Consider the following 16,252-nt stretch of genomic DNA (forward strand, 5'->3'; position numbering starts at 1 on the left):
TACTGTATGTTAATCAACATACTTTGAGATCCACTCGTTTACATACTGAAATTGCGATCTGAGCAATCATTTTCGGCGATGGAATTCTGGAGAAGGAAGAAGGAGAAGCGCAAGGCGAGAGAGTGTTTTCTCGAAAACGGAAGCACGTTTCTTGAGGATCTCATCGCCGACTGTAACGGCATATCAAACCCTATCCGAATGTTCTCTTCCGATCAAATCTCCAAGGCCACGAATCACTCCGATCCCCAGTGGTTGGGTTCTTTCTCTGAGTACTTCATCGGCGTAATCGAAGGCAGATCATACGCGATCAAGAAACTTATATACTATAGAGATAAGTGGGAACCAGAGAGTTACAAGGATATAGTCATATCTGCTCGGGTAAGCAATCACAGTGGTTTCCTCAAACTCAAAGGATGCTGTCTCGAATTTCCTTATCCGGTCGTGGTGTTTGAGAAGCCAGAGTATGGAGTTTTGAACCATGGAGGAAGTGTTGGTGGCGAGGACGAGCCGTTGTTGCCTTGGAATGTTCGATTGAAGATTGCCAAGGAGGTTGCGATCGCTATTACTTATCTTCACACGGCTTTTCCCAGGATCATTATACACAGAAATATCAATCCAAAGAGTGTTGTGTTGGATAAGAATTGGACGGCTAAGCTGACTAATTTCTCGATTTCCGTAATACTCCCAGAAGGGAAGACGTGGGTCGTAGATAGGGTGACAGGAACTCTCGGATACTTAGATCCGGTTTATTACCATTCGGGAATTGTGACAGAATACACAGATGTGTACAGCTTTGGAATCCTTATGTTGGTTCTTCTTACGGGAATACCAGCATTGGGTCCTGAAGGTAGCATTCTTCGTTATATAAAGGATTTGCAGGAGAGAGGAGAAACTATTGAATTCGGGGGTGATTCCAACGACATGAGGCTTGCTGGTCAGATGAAAATGTTTCTTGAGCTAGCATTGAGATGCTGCGAGGAAAGGATTGAAGACAGGCCAAAGATGATCTTGGTGGCAAAAGAGCTTAAGCGAATTGAAAAATTACTCGATTGTTAAACCCTCCTGAGATGCTGCAAATTTGGATCTGAGGATGGTCAGGTTTAAGATTTGAGATCATGCTCATACTAGTGTTCTGTATTGTGTATTGCTTGATTTCTTCCTTTAATAAATATATCTGTTAACTTTCATTTTGATTCAGGAATGAGTTTAGAAGGTAAATAAATCCATCTTCAGGTTCAGAAAGCAGGCAGAATATGAAAGATGGTTCTGGTTTTCAGAAAAGCTCAGTGTTGTACTATGGAGTAGTTCTTAGCTTTCGATTTAGATCCCAAAGCAGGAGCCATAGTTTCGAGAACTAGCTTAAAATTATTCTCATTGGAATTGTTTATCTCGATTAGGATACAACGCTGAAACCTCATGAAAGTTTTTGTGTTGATCATTGAGTGAGTTTCAAACTCGTTGACTTGAAAAAAGTTGACTTTCTGAAACTTCAATGGCGTCAGATTCAGCATTATTATACTGTTATATATTCACCAGGAGCCAACTTTGAATGCCAATTAACATTTTGAGACTGCAAAGGCATTTCTTTTCTTCATTGACCCGAAGAAGATCATGAGGTTCTGGAGAAATAAGGGCAAACAGAGGAGGCAACAGTGGTTCTTGGACAACGGAAGCACTTTTCTCAAAGAGCTCATAGCTGGATGCAACGGTAAGACAAATCCTATCCGAAGCTTTTCTTCTGATCAGATCCTCAAGGCCACAAATGGCTTTGATCCAAGCCGCTATGTCACGAGTGACCTTTACTACACCTGGTACACGGGTAACATCGAAGGTAGATCTTACATGATCACGATGTTTCCCGAGGAGAAAGTCAAAGGAGATGGAGATGGAATTGGAGCCGTTTACAACGACATTGTCATATCTGCTCGTGTTACCAGTCACAGCAATTTCCTGAAGCTGTTGGGATGCTGTCTCGAGTTCCCTTTCCCGGTTCTGGTGTTTGAACATGCAGAAAACAGAACTCTAAGTCACCAAGGAGGTATCGGTTCCAAGTATACAGAGTTCTTGCCTTGGGATGTAAGACTAAAGGTAGCAAAGGAGATCGCCAACGCGGTTACTTATCTTCACACGGAGTTCCCTAAGATCATTGTACACAGAAATATAACTCCCATGAATGTTTTATTGGACGAGAACTGGACGGCTAAGCTGTCTGATTTCAGGTGGACAAGTTTGTTGAGCTAACGTTGATCAGATGCTGCGAGAAGAGTGTGGAGAAGAGACCGAAGATGATCGATGTCGCCAACGAGCTCAAACGGATTGAGAGATCACTAAGTTGATGTACATTTACTGGTCCGAAAGTAAATAAGACTAGTACATAGATCCGTTTTTTATTTCTTGCTATATTCATAAACTCACATTACGGTTTACACCGGTTTCTTACCTCCGATTTTTTACGGTTTAATACACTCTCCGTAGTGACTTGTTGAAATGTGATCAAATTCGATTTTGATGTTTGGGGATTTGTGCAGAGAAGAAGATGAAGGCGTCGATGAAGTTTCGGGAGGGCTAAGGTTCTTCTGAGTATCTGAGGTTTACCGTTTCAATCGGGAATCGTCGCCGGAGAATCCAAGGAGCTCAGCCTCGATCTATCTACTTTCTTCGAATCTGGGCCTTCTCTGATAATGGAATCGATGAAGAAGATGTTTCTGAAATCAGGCTCTGGGAAAATGAAGGAAAATGACATGAAGAAGAGGTGGTTTTTGAACAACGGAAGCAAATTCGTAAAAGAACTTATCGCTGATTGTAACGGTAAATCAATTCCTATACGCAGTTTTTCAAATTCCCAGATCATTCAAGCCACCAATAACTTCGACTCAAGTTGTTTCGTCGCGGAAGATGCGTACTATAAGTGGTACACAGGTAAAATCGAAAACAGATCCTACATGATCAAGAGATTCTCCGAGGATGAAATTACAGGACACAGAATTGAAGAGGTTTACAATGATATAGTCTTGTCTGCTCGCATGAGCAATCACAACAACTTTCTAAAACTATTAGGATGTTGCCTCGAGTTTCCTTTTCCAGTTATAGTGTTTGAATACGCAGAACATGGAGTTATGAATCAACGAGGAGGTATTATTGTCAACGGGGAGGAATCTGTGTTGCCATGGAGTTTACGATTAAAGATTGGAAAGGAGATTGCTAATGCTGTGACTTATCTTCACATGGCCTTCTCTAAGATCATCATACATAGAGATGTTAAGCCAATGCACGTTTTCTTGAGCAAGAACTGGACTGCAAAGTTGTCTGATTTATCTTTCTCAATATCTCTCCCTGAAGACAAATTAAGTATAGAAGCTGAAAGAATCCTGGGAACATTTGGGTATCTCGATCCCTTATATCATGCCACTAGTTATGTGACGGAATATACCGATGTTTACAGCTTTGGAATCTGTTTGTTGGTTTTTCTCACTGGCAAACCGGCTGTGTTCACGGGATCTGATGGAGATCCCCAAGGTCTTCTTAGCTATGTGAGAGGGCTATGTGAGGATGGGAAGCTCGATGAAGTAATAGATCCAATGATGGCAAAAGACATCACAAGTGGTCAAAGATTGCAGTCGGAGGCGTGTGTTGTACTTGCGTTGAGATGCTGCGAGGAGAGAGATGAAGACAGACCAAAGATGATCCAAGTAGCTAAACAACTCAGGCGGATTCATACGTCATTTTTGAGATCTTAACTAGGCATCCTCTGTTCTGAGACAAACTCTACCCAACTATTATTGCATTTGAATTCTTGCCAGTTTGATGTTTTTGTAGCCTCAAGAAAGAATTTCGTGACATGTCTTTGTGAGATCGGAGCAGTTAATCACAGAATATATGATGAAGATAGGAGCATCTATGGTGTCCAAAAGAAGAGATTTTTTAGTTGCTTGACTTATCAAGTAATACTTATCTTCGATTATACCTTTGTACCATATTGTTCGATTATAGAGATAAAGTATAAAATCCTTGCATTATGAAGAATGGATCCTCAGATGTTTAGATACAACATATATCGTGAAAGAAAGCTCGAAACAAGAATATCATAACAACTTTCACTACTAAGAAGACTGCATAATGGATAGATAGTTAGATCCGTTTTGAATCTCACTAGAAGAGTTCATATATGTTTTTAGTTCTTTTGCAACCTCTATGATGTGAGAGCACATTTTCTCCTGGTCTGAAACTTAATACATTTTAAAGCAAGTTCAGTGAATGCTTCCATTTGCTGTCTTAACTGATCAGGAATGTTGTCACTTGTGCCGTTCAACATTGACGGGTCTATCAGTTCAGTGAACGGACCTCGCTCAAGAATCTTCTGCACATAATCAAGCAAAAGAACAGAGTAACCATCAACCAAAGGTGCTCGAGACTTTCCTGTCAAAAGAATCAGCATGATGATCCCAAGGCTATATATGTCGACATTCTCAGTGACCAAACCTGTTCTAAGGTAATTGGGTTCGATATAGCTGGTTGTCCCACAAACGATGTCATATACGCCTGATTCTCCCTCTGGAATCGATATGCTGAGGCTGAAACAAGACAATTTGGCGGTCCAATTCTCGTCCAAGAAAACGTTTCCAAGTTTTAAATCCCTATGAATTATAGTTTTCGGAAATTCAGTATGGAGATACGTTACAGCATCTGCAATCTCCTTAGCTATCTTCAATCTTACATTCCAAGGCAATGGCTTAGCGCTTTCCCTTGCATGTCCTGTAAAGGTAAGAGCTCCATTTTCCGGGTACTCATACACGAGAACCGGAGTAGAAAACTCTAGACAACATCCCAAGAGCTTGAGGACGTTCTTGTTGCCGCTCATCAAAGATGAGACGGCGATATCACGGAAAAAATTGTCAGGGCCGTACTGCTTCTCTTTATATGCTTTGATTAGCACGCGTCTATTATCAATCATACCTTTGTACCACACGAATCTATCTACAGAGCTCATGTAGTTCCAGTCAAAGTTGTTTGTAGCTGTAACGATTTGGTGGGAAGAAAACATGCGGATTGGATTGTATTTACCTCCTGTAGATGCAATGAGTTCCTCCAACAGTGAGCTCCCATTTTCTTGGCTTAGAATTTCCTCTTCTTTCTTCTTCTTCTTCCTCAACAAGTTCAAACACGGCATCTCTTCACACCCAGAAAATGATGTTAAACATCTTCCTGCAAACAAAGATACGCAAGAAAGAAGGAGATGGACGCAAACACAAGTCAAGTCAACGAAGCCAAAGAGCCAAAACAGGTATGGGTAGAGGCCTTGGTCTACGATATGGGTCTATAAATGGGCCTTGAAGATAGGCCATGAAGTATTAATGGACTCAACAAGGAAGAAGGAAGTCTGGCCCGTGGCGTTGCAAAGCTCTATGAGATGAGGAGCTTCCCGTTCTCTTGGAACAATCTCAGCCGTTGATTTGTTTCTGAGTTCTTCTTCGTCGTCGTCGTCTTGTTCCTCCAACAATCCAGTCTTCTACTAATCAACATGAGCATGGATTAATTAATTAGTATAAGCAAACTTGAGCCAAGATGATTTCTTTCGGAGAAAAGATGATGATGGTTCAAAGGGAAAATTTTGTCCAATACATATGGTCAAGGAAATATAAATAAATAGGGAATAAAAATGTTGATTAATTCAACACAACTGATGATTAATGGTCAAGGAAATATGATGATTCGTATTAGATGTTGATTAATTCAACATAACTCAGAGATGGACTCGGTTGCATGTTTGATAAAGAATCTTCGTTTTTTACATAAAAAAAAATGAAATTGTAAGAATCGTCTTCTTTCTCAACGTCAACGGTAGAAATTAGCGATCGAAGCAACATTCGGCGATGGAATTCTGGAGAAGGAAGAAGGAGAAGCGCAAGGCCAGAGAATGTTTCCTCAAAAATGGAAGCATATTTCTTCAGAAACTCATCGCCGACTGTAACGGCATATCAAACCCTATCCGAATGTTCTCTTCCGATCAAATCAAGTCCACAGATTATTTCCATGACATCAATCCCAATTTCTTCCCCGGCGTAATCGAAGGCAGATCATACGCGATCAAGCAACTTATACACTACAAAGATAAGTGGGAACCAGAGGGTTACAACGATATAGTCATATCTGCTCGGGTAAGCAATCATAGTGGTTTCCTCAAACTCACAGGATGCTGTCTCGAATTTCCTTATCCAGTCATGGTGTTTGAGAAGCCAGAAAACGGAGAATTGAACGAGCGAGGAAGTTTTGGTTACAAAGACGCACCTTTGTTGCCTTGGAATGTTCGATTGAAAATTGCCAAGGAAGTTGCGATCGCTATCAGTTATCTTCACACGGCTTTTCCTAGGATCATTGTACACAGACATATCAATCCAACAAGTGTTATGTTGGATAAGAATTGGACGGCTAAGCTGACTGATTTCTCTCGTTCTATTACTCTCCCTAAAGGTAAGACTTGGATCCAAGATTTGGGAGATTTGGGAGCTCCGGGATATTTGGGATACGGAGATCCGCTTTATTTCTTGACGAAGATAGTGACAGAATACACAGATGTGTACAGCTTTGGAATCTTTATGTTGGTTCTTCTTACGGGAATACCTGCATTTTTGCATTTAATACATGGCGGGTTGGGTTCTACAGGTAGGATTCTTGATTATGTCAAGGATCTGCAGAAGAGAGGAGAAACTGTTGAATTCGGAGGTGAGTCCAATGACATGAGGCCTGGTCAGATGAAAATGTTTCTTGACCTAGCACTGAGATGCTGCGAGTATAGGGATGAAGACAGGCCAAAGATGATCTTGGTGGCAAAAGAGCTCAAGCGAATTGAAAAATCACTCGATTGTTAAACCCTCCTGAGATGCTGCAAATTTGGATCTGAGGATGGTTGAATTTTAAGATTTGAGATCATGCTCATACTAGTGTTGTGTAATGTGTATTGCTGGATTTCTTACCTTTAATAAATATATCTGTTTTCCGAGTAAAACTTTCATCTTGATTAAGGAATGAGTTTAAACAGTAAATAAATCTTCTTCAGGTTCAGAGAAGCAGGCAGAAAATGAAAGATGGTTCTGGTTTTCAGAAAAGCTCAGTGTTGTACTATGGAGTAGTTCTTAGCTTTCGATTTAGATCCGGAAGCAGGAGCCATAGTTTCGAGAACTAACTTAGAAGTATTCTCATTGGAATTGTTTATCAGGAATATTAGGCTACAAAGCTGAAACCTCATGAAAGTTTTTGTGTTGATCATTGAGTTTGAGTGAGTTTCAAACTCGTTGACTTAAAAAAAAAAGTTAAGACTTTCTGAAACTTCAATGGCGTCAGATTCAACATGAGTAGGTCAAAGATGTACTCCTATAAAATAAGCAAAAATTCCCTGAAACTAATGTCTGTGGTAGCTCAAATATTTTTTTTTGTCGCATATTGCATTTGACGATGAGACCCTGGAGAAGGAAGAATGTGAAGGAGAAGCAGCGGAGCGAATGGTTCATCAACAATGGAAGCAGTTTCCTCCAGGAACTCATCGCCGATTCCAACGGTATTTCAAACCCGATCCGGTTTTTCTCTTCCGATCAAATCCTCAATGCCACGGATCGATTCGATCCCAACTGTTACATCTCTCGTCATAGATTCTTTACCTGGTACAAGGGCGTCATCGAAAACCGACCTTACGCGATCAAGAAATTCACGGAGTCAGGGTTTACAGGAGAGAGTGTGCGAGAGGTTTACAACGACATGGTCTTATCTGCTCGGGTAAGCAATCAAACTAGTTTTCTCAAACTTGTGGGATGTTCCCTCGAATTTTCCCTTCCGATTATGGTCTTCGAATACCCAGAGAATGGAGCTTTGAACGAGCGAGGAGGTTTTGGTTGCGAGGACGGTACGTTATTGCCGTGGAATCTTCGATTGAAGATAGCCAAGGAGGTTGCGATTGCTGTGACTTATCTTCACACGGCCTTCCCTAGGATTATTATACACAGAGATATCAAGCCGATGAATGTTTTCTTGGATAAGAATTTGACGGCTAAGCTGACTGATTTCACGTTTTCAGTATCACTCCCTGAGGGGAAGTCGTGGATCAAAGATAATGTGATGGGAACTTTCGGATACATAGATCCGGTTTACTTCTCCAGGGGTTTAGTGTCGGAATACACAGATGTCTTCAGCTTTGGAATCTTTATGTTGGTTCTTCTTACGGGAAGACCAGCAGTTTTCGCTGCATCAAGTGGTGTTCATTGTAATATTCTTGACTATGTCAAGGATCTACGGGAGAGAGGAGAAACTGTTGAATTTGCGGGTGATCCGAACCACATGAGGCTTGGTCAGATGAATATGTTGCTTGACCTGGCACTGAGATGCTGCGAGAAGAGGGATGAAAACAGGCCAAAGATGATTTTGGTCGCAAAAGAGATTAAGCTGATAGAAAGATCACTCAATTGTTAAAGTGGCTTGAAAATGAGTCGAGGATGGTCAAATTTAAGATTGATATCATGCTCAAATTTAAGTAAAAACTTCGTTTTGATTAGGAGGGAGTCGAGAGGGTATACAAATCTGTCTTTAGGTTTTCAAATACATCCTCTGTGTCCAACTAAGGATAAGGAGTAGTTCTTCTTAGCATCGAGGCATAGTTTTGGAGAATTTGCTTTTAAGTGTTTTTTGTTTTTTTTTTTTTACTTGCAAATTCTGTGACTTGCAAAGAGATTATAGCTAGAGATCCTCTCTATTCTTGTAACAAGAAGAGCTTACTCTGTTTCTTACATAACAGCAGATTCAACCTCAGGGTTAATAATACTTTACTGTGTTCTACCTATTGTACTTAAGTGGGGTTAATGTATGAACTTTGTAATGTTTATTTCATGCCAATTTGGCCGAGCTTATTCTGTCAGGTTTTAAGGTGGTCTAGTATTTTGTCTGTTTCTCAAAATCGTCCAAGAAGTAAACACTTATTAATCTCTGACAAATGAATCTCAAGCTAGCAGAGTAGGTTTTGGTTGGATTGATTTGCCATTGCAAAGCTCGATGACATCTTCTAAGAAGACCTTCCCGTTCTCTTGGAACAATCTTAGCCGTTGATTTGTTTCTGACTTCTTCTTCATCTTTTTCCTCCAATAATCGATCTTCTGATCATTCATCAACATACAGAGCTGAGAAGTGGAGGAGCGAGCATGGAAGGGTTCAAAGAAAGACTTTGACTCAAGACGAATTTCTTCCATGAAAAAAGGTGAGGATAGTTCAAAGGAAAGTGCATCCTTGATTTTTTTTTTTTTTTTTTTTGCCTCTGTTTATTTACTATTTCGATAATTGGAGGTAAGGAAAAATATATAAATAAAATAACTTTTTGGATGTTGATCTTTCAACATATTTTGAGATCCACTCGTTTAGATGTATCTTTGCATATACTTATGCCTTTGTATACTCTTTGGAAACATAAGATTGACTTCTTTTTTTTTTTCAGAAGCACTTTAGGTACTTCCTATTAAAGACGATGAAGCAGAATCTGAGATCTTGGTCATACTCGAAAAACAAGGAAAAAGACGTGAAGGAGGAAAGGTGGTTCTTGAAGAACGGAAGCAAGTTCTTAAAAGAACTTATCGCTGATTGTAACGGTAAATCCATTCCTATACGCAGTTTTTCTTCTCACCAGATCCTTAAAGCCACCAAGAACTTCGATTCCAGTTGTTTTGTCACCAAAGAAGGGTTCTACATTTGGTACAAAGGTGAAATCGAAGATAGATCTTACATGATCAAGAGATTCTCCGAGTATAAAGTTACAGATTACAGAGAAGGAGAGGTATACAAAGACATCGTCTTGTCTGCTCGGATGAGCAACCACAACAATTTTCTTAAACTATTAGGATGTTGTCTTGAGTTCCCTTATCCGGTTCTGGTATTTGAATTCGCAGAACATGGAGTTTTAAATCATCGAGGAGGTATTACGGTTAATGGGGAGGAATCGTTATTGCCTTTGAGTTTGAGGTTGAAGATTGGGAAAGAGATTGCAAATGCCTTGGCTTATCTTCACATGGCATTCCCTAAGATCATCATATATAGAGATGTTAAGCCAATGCACGTTTTCTTGGACAAGAACTGGACCACAAAGCTGTCTGATTTGTCTTTCTCCATATCGCTCGACGAGGGAAAATCACAAATAGAAGCTGAAGACGTTGTGGGTACATACGGGTACCTCGATCCATTATACTTTGCAACAAGGCTTGTGACAGAATATACCGATGTGTACAGCTTTGGAGTCTTATTGATGGTTCTTCTCACTGGCAGACCGGTTTACTTCACAGTATCTGATGGGTATCGAGTTGGTATTCTTGGATATGTGAAAGGCTTATATGAAAATGAGAAGCTCAATGAAGTTATTGATCCTATGATGATGAATGACGACATTACAAGTGCTCAGATATTGCAGGTGGAAGCGTGTGTTGTACTTGCGCTGAGATGCTGCAAGGAGAGGGATGAAGACAGACCGAAGATGATTCAGGTAGCTAAAGAACTAAAGCTGATTGAGACATCATTTCTGGAATCCTAGCTAGAGATCCTCTCTGTTCTTGAAGCTGGACCAGCACCAGCACCATCCATCCGTGTAAACATGTTTCGTCGCTAACAATTGTTTCTTCTGCTGGGACTCACAGAGCTCACAAGGGAGTGCCAAACATATTGAAGTTAACCGGGAATAAACATATATATGATGAGCATCAAGAAGAAGGTTTTGAAGCGTAAGTACAAAATCACACTACACTAACAGAAGGTCAAAGTTTTATGTGTGTTCTCTCTGAGTGATTTTGTTTTCTGTATGAATCTGAATTCCACACTACAGGAAGATATAGTTTTCAGAGTTGGCTTTATACAGTCCAAGAACAGATAATGAGCAATCACAATAACTTTCTTAATCTATTAGGATGTCTTCTCGAGTTTCCTTTTCCGGTTCTTGTGTTTGAATTCGCAGATAATGGAGTTTTGAATCAGAGAGGAGCTATTGTGGCTAACGGAGAAGAATTTTTTTGTTTGCCAATGGTTTACGGTTAAATATTGGGAAAAATATTGCAAATGATGTAACTTATCTTCACATTGCATCCCCTAAGACCATCATAAATAGAGATGTAAAGCCAATGCACGTTTTGGGAAAGAACTGGACTCAAAAGATTGTTCTCTCTCCCTCAGAGGAATCAAGTGTAGAACATTTGGGTATCTCGATCAATTACATCATGCCACGACTTTTGTGACGGAATATAAAGATAAGTGAGAGGAAGATAGACCAAAGATGATCCAAGTAGCTAAAGAACTCGAGCGGATGAAGACATCGCAGAGAGATTCTAGCTACAAATCCTCTTGTTCTTTGAAAAAACTCCTTCTTTTTGATTAGAAAACTCTAGACAACATCCCAAGAGCTTGAGAACGTTCTTGTTGCCGCTCATCAAATAGACAACAGAGGAAGGTTTTTTTAACATCGGGCCATCGGGGGTCCAGATAACATTCTTTTGGTCATTGTATCAATTACAAGATTGGAGCTAACATTCTTCACTTTAAATACTATGTATAAAAATCAGCAAACAAATTATAGAAACATAATGGTAATAACTATGTAGAATATACTGAAGTTCCAAAACTAATTAATACTATCAATCACTAGTTAAATCACTAGTTTTTTTTGTAGATAATATAAAATGTTAAAAATAAATTAGATGTTTCACATGTAAACAATCCTAACATGACATATTTGTTGGAGATTTTTTTTTTTAAAAAAAAAGCTAATACTATCAATCACTTGTTAAATCACTAGGTTTTTTTGGTAGATAATATAAAATGTTAAAAATAAATTAGATGTTTCACATATAACAATCCTAACATGACATATTTGTTGGAGATTTTTTTTAAAAAAAAAATAGCTAATACTATCAATCACTAGTTAAATCACTAGTTTTTTTTTGTAGATAATATAAAATGTTAAAAATAAATTAGATGTTTCACATGTAACAATCCTAACATGACATATTTGTTGGAGATTTTTTTATTAAAAAATAGCTGTAGTATGTGTCCAATTTTAATCCCATGAGGAGGGAAACCAGATTTAAAATGCACCATCCACAAATCAAAAATTTAAAGAAAAGAATGAAGAAGAGAAAGTTTATTCTTGAATAACTTTCTCTGTTTTATTAATAAACAAGTGAAATGGAAATAGGTAGGACAATGAATAAGATCACACAAATAGTATTATTACATAAAATGAAAGGTATAGCTTAGTGCAAGTAGTAGCTGAAGAGGGACACAAGGGAAGCCCCAACCAAAGAGCCAAGAGCCGGCAATGCAGCCGAGGCGGCGGATGCGGCGGGTCCTGGTGCCGGAGCTCCGGCTTCCTCCATAGCCATAACGGCGGTCATGGAGGCAGCAGCGAAAAGCACACCGCAGGCGATCTTCTTCATCTCCATTGTTGAGACCTGAAAGGGGTTTTTTCTTCTTTTTTTATTTAGTTTTTTTTTTTGTGTTTTTGAAGTTCTTGCAGGTCTGAGGAAAATGGATGTTGGTGATGGCTCATTTATATGTGTGGAACTAAAGCTATTTTTAACATTAACTTATATTTACCAAAATAAACAGATTTAGTTTTGCGGAATATCAGGAATTTTTATTTTTTATGATAGTCAAAATTAACTAATCACCGTTGAATACGACTATAGTTACGGTAAGAAGAATTGCAATATGTTGTGGCTTAGATTTATTTTAGCATTTCTGTTTTGATATTCTTGTCACATGAACATGAGTCACAATTTTCAAAAAGAAAAAGAAAATTTAGTTTTTTCATACACATACATAAAGATTGTTCGAATGCAACATTCTTTTATACATCACTAACGGATTAATTTGAGATAACGTGAGTTGGTAAACTACACAAAACCTATCATCAACACCAAATGATTAGAAAAATGTTGTTTCCGATATTAACGAATTAGATATGCTACGTTTTATAGATCTGCAACACATCTTCATAGTTTGAACTCAAAAGAGCATTTCCCAAAATCTCGAAACTTACAAGTAAAACTATACCAAAAAAATGTAATATTACAAAAGTTGCATTAAATAATTGCAGTGGTTCTACGTATACACGACAACAACAACAGTACGTGCCAAATAGAATAATACATGGGACTATCAATATTTACAGGCTACACCATAATTTCTTGTCCTAAGAATTAACGATAAAACCCATCAAGAAGCTGTTCCATTGGCTCATCGAGTCTCAAGTTCGTGCTCAGCGATCATAACACACGAGTCTGCTTCAAGCAATGGAACCGAACTGTTCATCTTCATAAGTATCTCGCTGGTCAAAGGATCGATCATATCAGTGGTACACTGTACATCAGGTGCGATCCCTACTTGATCAATTTCGTGTAGAGAAGGCGACAAATACTTAGCTACCGTCACAAACAAAGCGGAACCGTCGTCTAGCTCCGTTACGCTCTTGCAAAGTCACAAAAACATGCAACAAATCATATCATAAGATCAAGATTTACGAACTATGTATTTGTATAAATGTATATACCTGGATTTTCCCTTTTCCGAATGTGCGACGACCAACAAGTATAGCTCGACCATTATCGTGTAAAGCACCAGCCAAAATCTCACTTGCACTTGCACTTCCTTCATTCACCTGGTCACCATTTTATCAAGACACATAACAAAACTCTGTTTCAATTTTTGGAACAAAGTATTTATGGAACCTAACAGATTGCTTTAATTGATCATCTAGCCAGCTTATATATATATATACTCACGAGCACGACAAGTGGATCATGTGTCAAGGCGTGTCCGTCAATCATATTTATTGGTGATGTAACCCCTTCACGGTTGATTGTATACACAAGAGTCTCATCTCCGTCAAGCCATAATTGTGCAACATCGAGTCCTGCTTTAACCAAACCTCCCTGAAAATGGAAATATCGAAAGCTAAGTGTCTGAAATTGTAACAAATAGAAGATAACTCGCTGTACAAAATAAAAACCTGAAACTTACCGGATTGTTCCTTAGGTCTAGAATGTATGACTGAACATTCTGATTCTCCATCTCGTGGACCGCATTTTCCATATCAGACGCTGCAGTCTATTGGAAGGTTCAAATCAATGAACTCATATCAATTATCATATTTTTTTTTTTTTTACTTTTCATAAACAGTAACCTGAGAAAACGCATTGAGTTTGACATAACCGGTTTTTGCTAATCTACCATCAGGTGTCTTATGTGGGATTATAGCACTTGATATCGGAGAGAGCTTAATGTAATCTCGAGGTAACTTGACCTTTACATATATGAGAGACATTTACTTAGTAAAATAACCTGAAAAAAAAATATAACATAAGCACCAGTAATAATACCTCTCTGATACCGGAATCCGTCCCTGATCCATTTACCTGCAAGAGATGACAAAAACTTAACTGGCTTGATCTCAACCATACCGGCTTTTCAAAAATAAGAATGCAGAAGAAACCGATAGAGAAGATAGTACATACACTTTTTAGTTTGACCGTAACGAATGTTCCAACTCGGCCTCTCAGCTTCTGCGCTGCTGCTTCACTATCAATACCATCCAGTTTCTCACCTGAAATCGCATAAAGAAACAATTCAGGTTATAGCCAATTTGCAGCAATCAAAGTTGGTAGGAATTAAGGACGAATGTAGAATGTACCATTTATCTCGACTAATTCCTCGCCTTCATGTATACCCGCACGATCTGCTGGGCTACCTTCTATGCATGACATAACAACCTACATTGGGCTCTACCATGAAACAAGATCTATCTACTTCATGCTTACAAAATGAAAAAAAAAATGGTATTGACAAAAAAAAAAAGTAAGCTTCTTTGGTCTCAAGATGTGTTTGTCACTAACCAGGTGACCTGTTCTTGGCTCTGAGTTTATGAAAAGTCCAACACCTTGGAGACTTCCATCGCTGCCAATTCTGAAACTTTGGTACTCCTGCAAGTCAAAAGATGTGTCTTGAAGCAGAACCAACTTCATTCAAATCATGCCCAGAAACAGTAAAGAAATACATTTTCTTAGAGGAATCAACAGAACTTGCAAATACCTTTGGGCTAATGATCCGAGTGAAGGGATCACCAAGAGTAGAGAGCATCGCTTTGATCTTTCCATAAGCAGCATCTGCTGATCTTAGAGGAAACATTTCCACCATCGTTTGCTGCAGCCTAGAATCCCAATCTGCAAAAAAAATAAACACTTCCCTCACTATCATTCTACAAAATCCTCCAACAAATTCATCCAAAAATCAAAACTTTATTACCCTGATGATTAAACGTTGGATCAACAAACGTTTCTCTAATCAAACCCCAAGCTTCCACAAGAGTTCGCTGTACTGTAGTAACCTTGACAAGACATCAAAAGAAGAAGAAAAAAAGAGCCTAATTTCTCAGAGACGTTAGAACAAAAAAAAGCAGAGAACAGAGCTCAATTAAAAAGCTTGATTCACCTCACGAGCGCGTGAAACAGGGAAAGCTATAGTGAAAGACTCAGCGAGTGCCGGAGATTCGCAGCAGAACGAAGAAGAAACCGCTACAGCAACGGCGGCGGTTAAACCGAGCAATCTTCTTCCAACGGTATTGTCCATTATCACACCATGGCTCTCTGAATCAGTTTCGATCTTAGATTCGAGCCCTAGACGCGAAGAAGATGCAAGACAAGGCCGTCTCTTGTGACGCCCATAGCGATTCAAACTCGAGAATCGGAGAATCGGATACTGAATCGAAGTGGGTTTCCGAGAATTCGGGAAGTGTAACAGAGGAAGATCAAGTTTTGGGGTTACAATTTTTTCCATATTGTGAAATTTGAAATTGAAACTTGAAATCTCAGTGTAAAAATTAAAACCGTGAGTATAATGAGACATATGAAAAATGCTGTAATGGTTTTTAATCTAATGACGTGTTTAAGACAGTTAAGTCAAATTGTGGAAGATTCTTTTATGGGTCCACTTGAATCTTTGTGGCTTAGAGATTTTTGCTGTTGCGTATCTAAAGTAAGAACTGGAGTCGACAAGTACACGTGTTCCGACTTTCGTTTACGTCAGTGACTCAGTCGTATCAGAGGATCTGGACCAGAGAGTCAAAAAGATGTTTTACTTGAAATTTGTCATAAGGCCCATTTTTGTTTTGATTTGGGCCTGAAATTTTCCGATTATATTTTAGTCTCATGCTGTATATTTTATGGGGACTCCCAATTTTTTTTCTTTC

The 16,252-nt window shown here is 39.0% G+C and overlaps 7 protein-coding genes and 1 pseudogene across 11 annotated transcripts; 6 read left to right on the top strand and 2 right to left on the bottom strand.

Moving 5' to 3' along the window:
• Nucleotides 1–30: 30 nt before the first annotated feature.
• LOC18019889 (non-functional pseudokinase ZED1) lies at nucleotides 31–1,530 on the top strand. 2 transcript variants are annotated; one of them, XM_006402784.2, is made up of 2 exons: nucleotides 31–1,098; nucleotides 1,199–1,530. In XM_006402784.2, exon 1 carries the CDS (start codon nucleotides 79–81, stop codon nucleotides 1,054–1,056), a length of 978 nt encoding a protein of 325 aa, XP_006402847.1. In that variant the 5' UTR covers nucleotides 31–78; the 3' UTR covers nucleotides 1,057–1,098; nucleotides 1,199–1,530. The 2 variants fall into 2 exon arrangements, with proteins under 2 accessions (XP_006402847.1, XP_024012871.1); XM_024157103.1 differs by having other exon boundaries at nucleotides 31–1,093; nucleotides 1,199–1,236.
• LOC18019890 lies at nucleotides 1,522–2,336 on the top strand (annotated as a pseudogene).
• Nucleotides 2,337–2,589: 253 nt separating this feature from the next.
• Nucleotides 2,590–4,097, top strand: LOC18019891 (non-functional pseudokinase ZED1). Its single transcript, XM_006402786.2, has one exon. The coding sequence runs from the start codon at nucleotides 2,682–2,684 to the stop codon at nucleotides 3,735–3,737; it is 1,056 nt and encodes a 351-aa protein (XP_006402849.2). The 5' UTR covers nucleotides 2,590–2,681; the 3' UTR covers nucleotides 3,738–4,097.
• On the bottom strand, nucleotides 4,014–5,197 carry LOC18019892 (non-functional pseudokinase ZED1). The gene has a single exon (XM_006402787.2). It carries the CDS (start codon nucleotides 5,165–5,167, stop codon nucleotides 4,190–4,192), a length of 978 nt encoding a protein of 325 aa, XP_006402850.1. The 5' UTR covers nucleotides 5,168–5,197; the 3' UTR covers nucleotides 4,014–4,189.
• A 562-nt stretch (nucleotides 5,198–5,759) lies between these two features.
• LOC18019893 (non-functional pseudokinase ZED1) lies at nucleotides 5,760–6,991 on the top strand. Its single transcript, XM_006402788.2, has one exon. It carries the CDS (start codon nucleotides 5,871–5,873, stop codon nucleotides 6,864–6,866), a length of 996 nt encoding a protein of 331 aa, XP_006402851.1. The 5' UTR covers nucleotides 5,760–5,870; the 3' UTR covers nucleotides 6,867–6,991.
• Nucleotides 6,992–7,087: 96 nt separating this feature from the next.
• LOC18019894 (non-functional pseudokinase ZED1) lies at nucleotides 7,088–8,824 on the top strand. The gene has a single exon (XM_006402789.2). The coding sequence runs from the start codon at nucleotides 7,450–7,452 to the stop codon at nucleotides 8,455–8,457; it is 1,008 nt and encodes a 335-aa protein (XP_006402852.1). The 5' UTR covers nucleotides 7,088–7,449; the 3' UTR covers nucleotides 8,458–8,824.
• A 97-nt stretch (nucleotides 8,825–8,921) lies between these two features.
• On the top strand, nucleotides 8,922–11,032 carry LOC18019895 (non-functional pseudokinase ZED1). Of its 3 annotated transcripts, XM_006402790.2 has the most exons (3): nucleotides 8,922–9,235; nucleotides 9,470–10,504; nucleotides 10,656–11,032. In XM_006402790.2, the coding sequence occupies exons 2-3, from the start codon at nucleotides 9,500–9,502 to the stop codon at nucleotides 10,698–10,700; spliced, it is 1,050 nt and encodes a 349-aa protein (XP_006402853.1). In that variant the 5' UTR covers nucleotides 8,922–9,235; nucleotides 9,470–9,499; the 3' UTR covers nucleotides 10,701–11,032. The 3 variants fall into 3 exon arrangements, with proteins under 3 accessions (XP_006402853.1, XP_024012870.1, XP_024012869.1); XM_024157102.1 differs by having other exon boundaries at nucleotides 8,923–9,235; nucleotides 9,473–11,032; XM_024157101.1 differs by having other exon boundaries at nucleotides 8,927–9,235; nucleotides 9,470–11,032.
• A 2,001-nt stretch (nucleotides 11,033–13,033) lies between these two features.
• Nucleotides 13,034–15,855, bottom strand: LOC18019896 (carboxyl-terminal-processing peptidase 3, chloroplastic). 2 transcript variants are annotated; one of them, XM_006402793.2, is made up of 12 exons: nucleotides 15,496–15,855; nucleotides 15,310–15,391; nucleotides 15,097–15,227; nucleotides 14,901–14,987; nucleotides 14,699–14,777; nucleotides 14,523–14,611; nucleotides 14,388–14,423; nucleotides 14,192–14,311; nucleotides 14,029–14,115; nucleotides 13,791–13,940; nucleotides 13,559–13,666; nucleotides 13,034–13,476 (listed from the first exon to the last, which is right to left on the bottom strand). In XM_006402793.2, exons 1-12 carry the CDS (start codon nucleotides 15,838–15,840, stop codon nucleotides 13,246–13,248), a joined length of 1,545 nt encoding a protein of 514 aa, XP_006402856.1. In that variant the 5' UTR covers nucleotides 15,841–15,855; the 3' UTR covers nucleotides 13,034–13,245. The 2 variants fall into 2 exon arrangements, with proteins under 2 accessions (XP_006402856.1, XP_006402854.1); XM_006402791.2 differs by lacking the exon at nucleotides 14,192–14,311.
• Between the last annotated feature and the right edge of the window lie 397 nt (nucleotides 15,856–16,252).

Source organism: Eutrema salsugineum, unplaced genomic scaffold (assembly GCF_000478725.1).
Source record: "Eutrema salsugineum unplaced genomic scaffold, Eutsalg1_0 scaffold_19, whole genome shotgun sequence".
Classification (NCBI taxonomy): Eukaryota; Viridiplantae; Streptophyta; class Magnoliopsida; order Brassicales; family Brassicaceae; genus Eutrema; species Eutrema salsugineum.

Excerpts from the sequence above, each read along its gene's own strand:
- LOC18019889 (XM_006402784.2), top strand. The coding sequence starts at position 79 with ATGGAATTCTGGAGAAGGAAGAAGGAGAAGCGCAAGGCGAGAGAGTGT.
- LOC18019891 (XM_006402786.2), top strand. The coding sequence starts at position 2,682 with ATGGAATCGATGAAGAAGATGTTTCTGAAATCAGGCTCTGGGAAAATG.
- LOC18019892 (XM_006402787.2), bottom strand. The coding sequence starts at position 5,167 with ATGCCGTGTTTGAACTTGTTGAGGAAGAAGAAGAAGAAAGAAGAGGAA.
- LOC18019893 (XM_006402788.2), top strand. The coding sequence starts at position 5,871 with ATGGAATTCTGGAGAAGGAAGAAGGAGAAGCGCAAGGCCAGAGAATGT.
- LOC18019894 (XM_006402789.2), top strand. The coding sequence starts at position 7,450 with ATGAGACCCTGGAGAAGGAAGAATGTGAAGGAGAAGCAGCGGAGCGAA.
- LOC18019895 (XM_024157102.1), top strand. The coding sequence starts at position 9,500 with ATGAAGCAGAATCTGAGATCTTGGTCATACTCGAAAAACAAGGAAAAA.
- LOC18019896 (XM_006402793.2), bottom strand. The coding sequence starts at position 15,840 with ATGGAAAAAATTGTAACCCCAAAACTTGATCTTCCTCTGTTACACTTC. Across the intron at positions 13,667-13,790 it reads ATGATCCACTTGTCGTGCTC|GTGAATGAAGGAAGTGCAAG; the intron begins GTGAGTATATAT and ends AATGGTGACCAG. Across the intron at positions 13,477-13,558 it reads TCGGAAAAGGGAAAATCCAG|AGCGTAACGGAGCTAGACGA; the intron begins GTATATACATTT and ends TGACTTTGCAAG.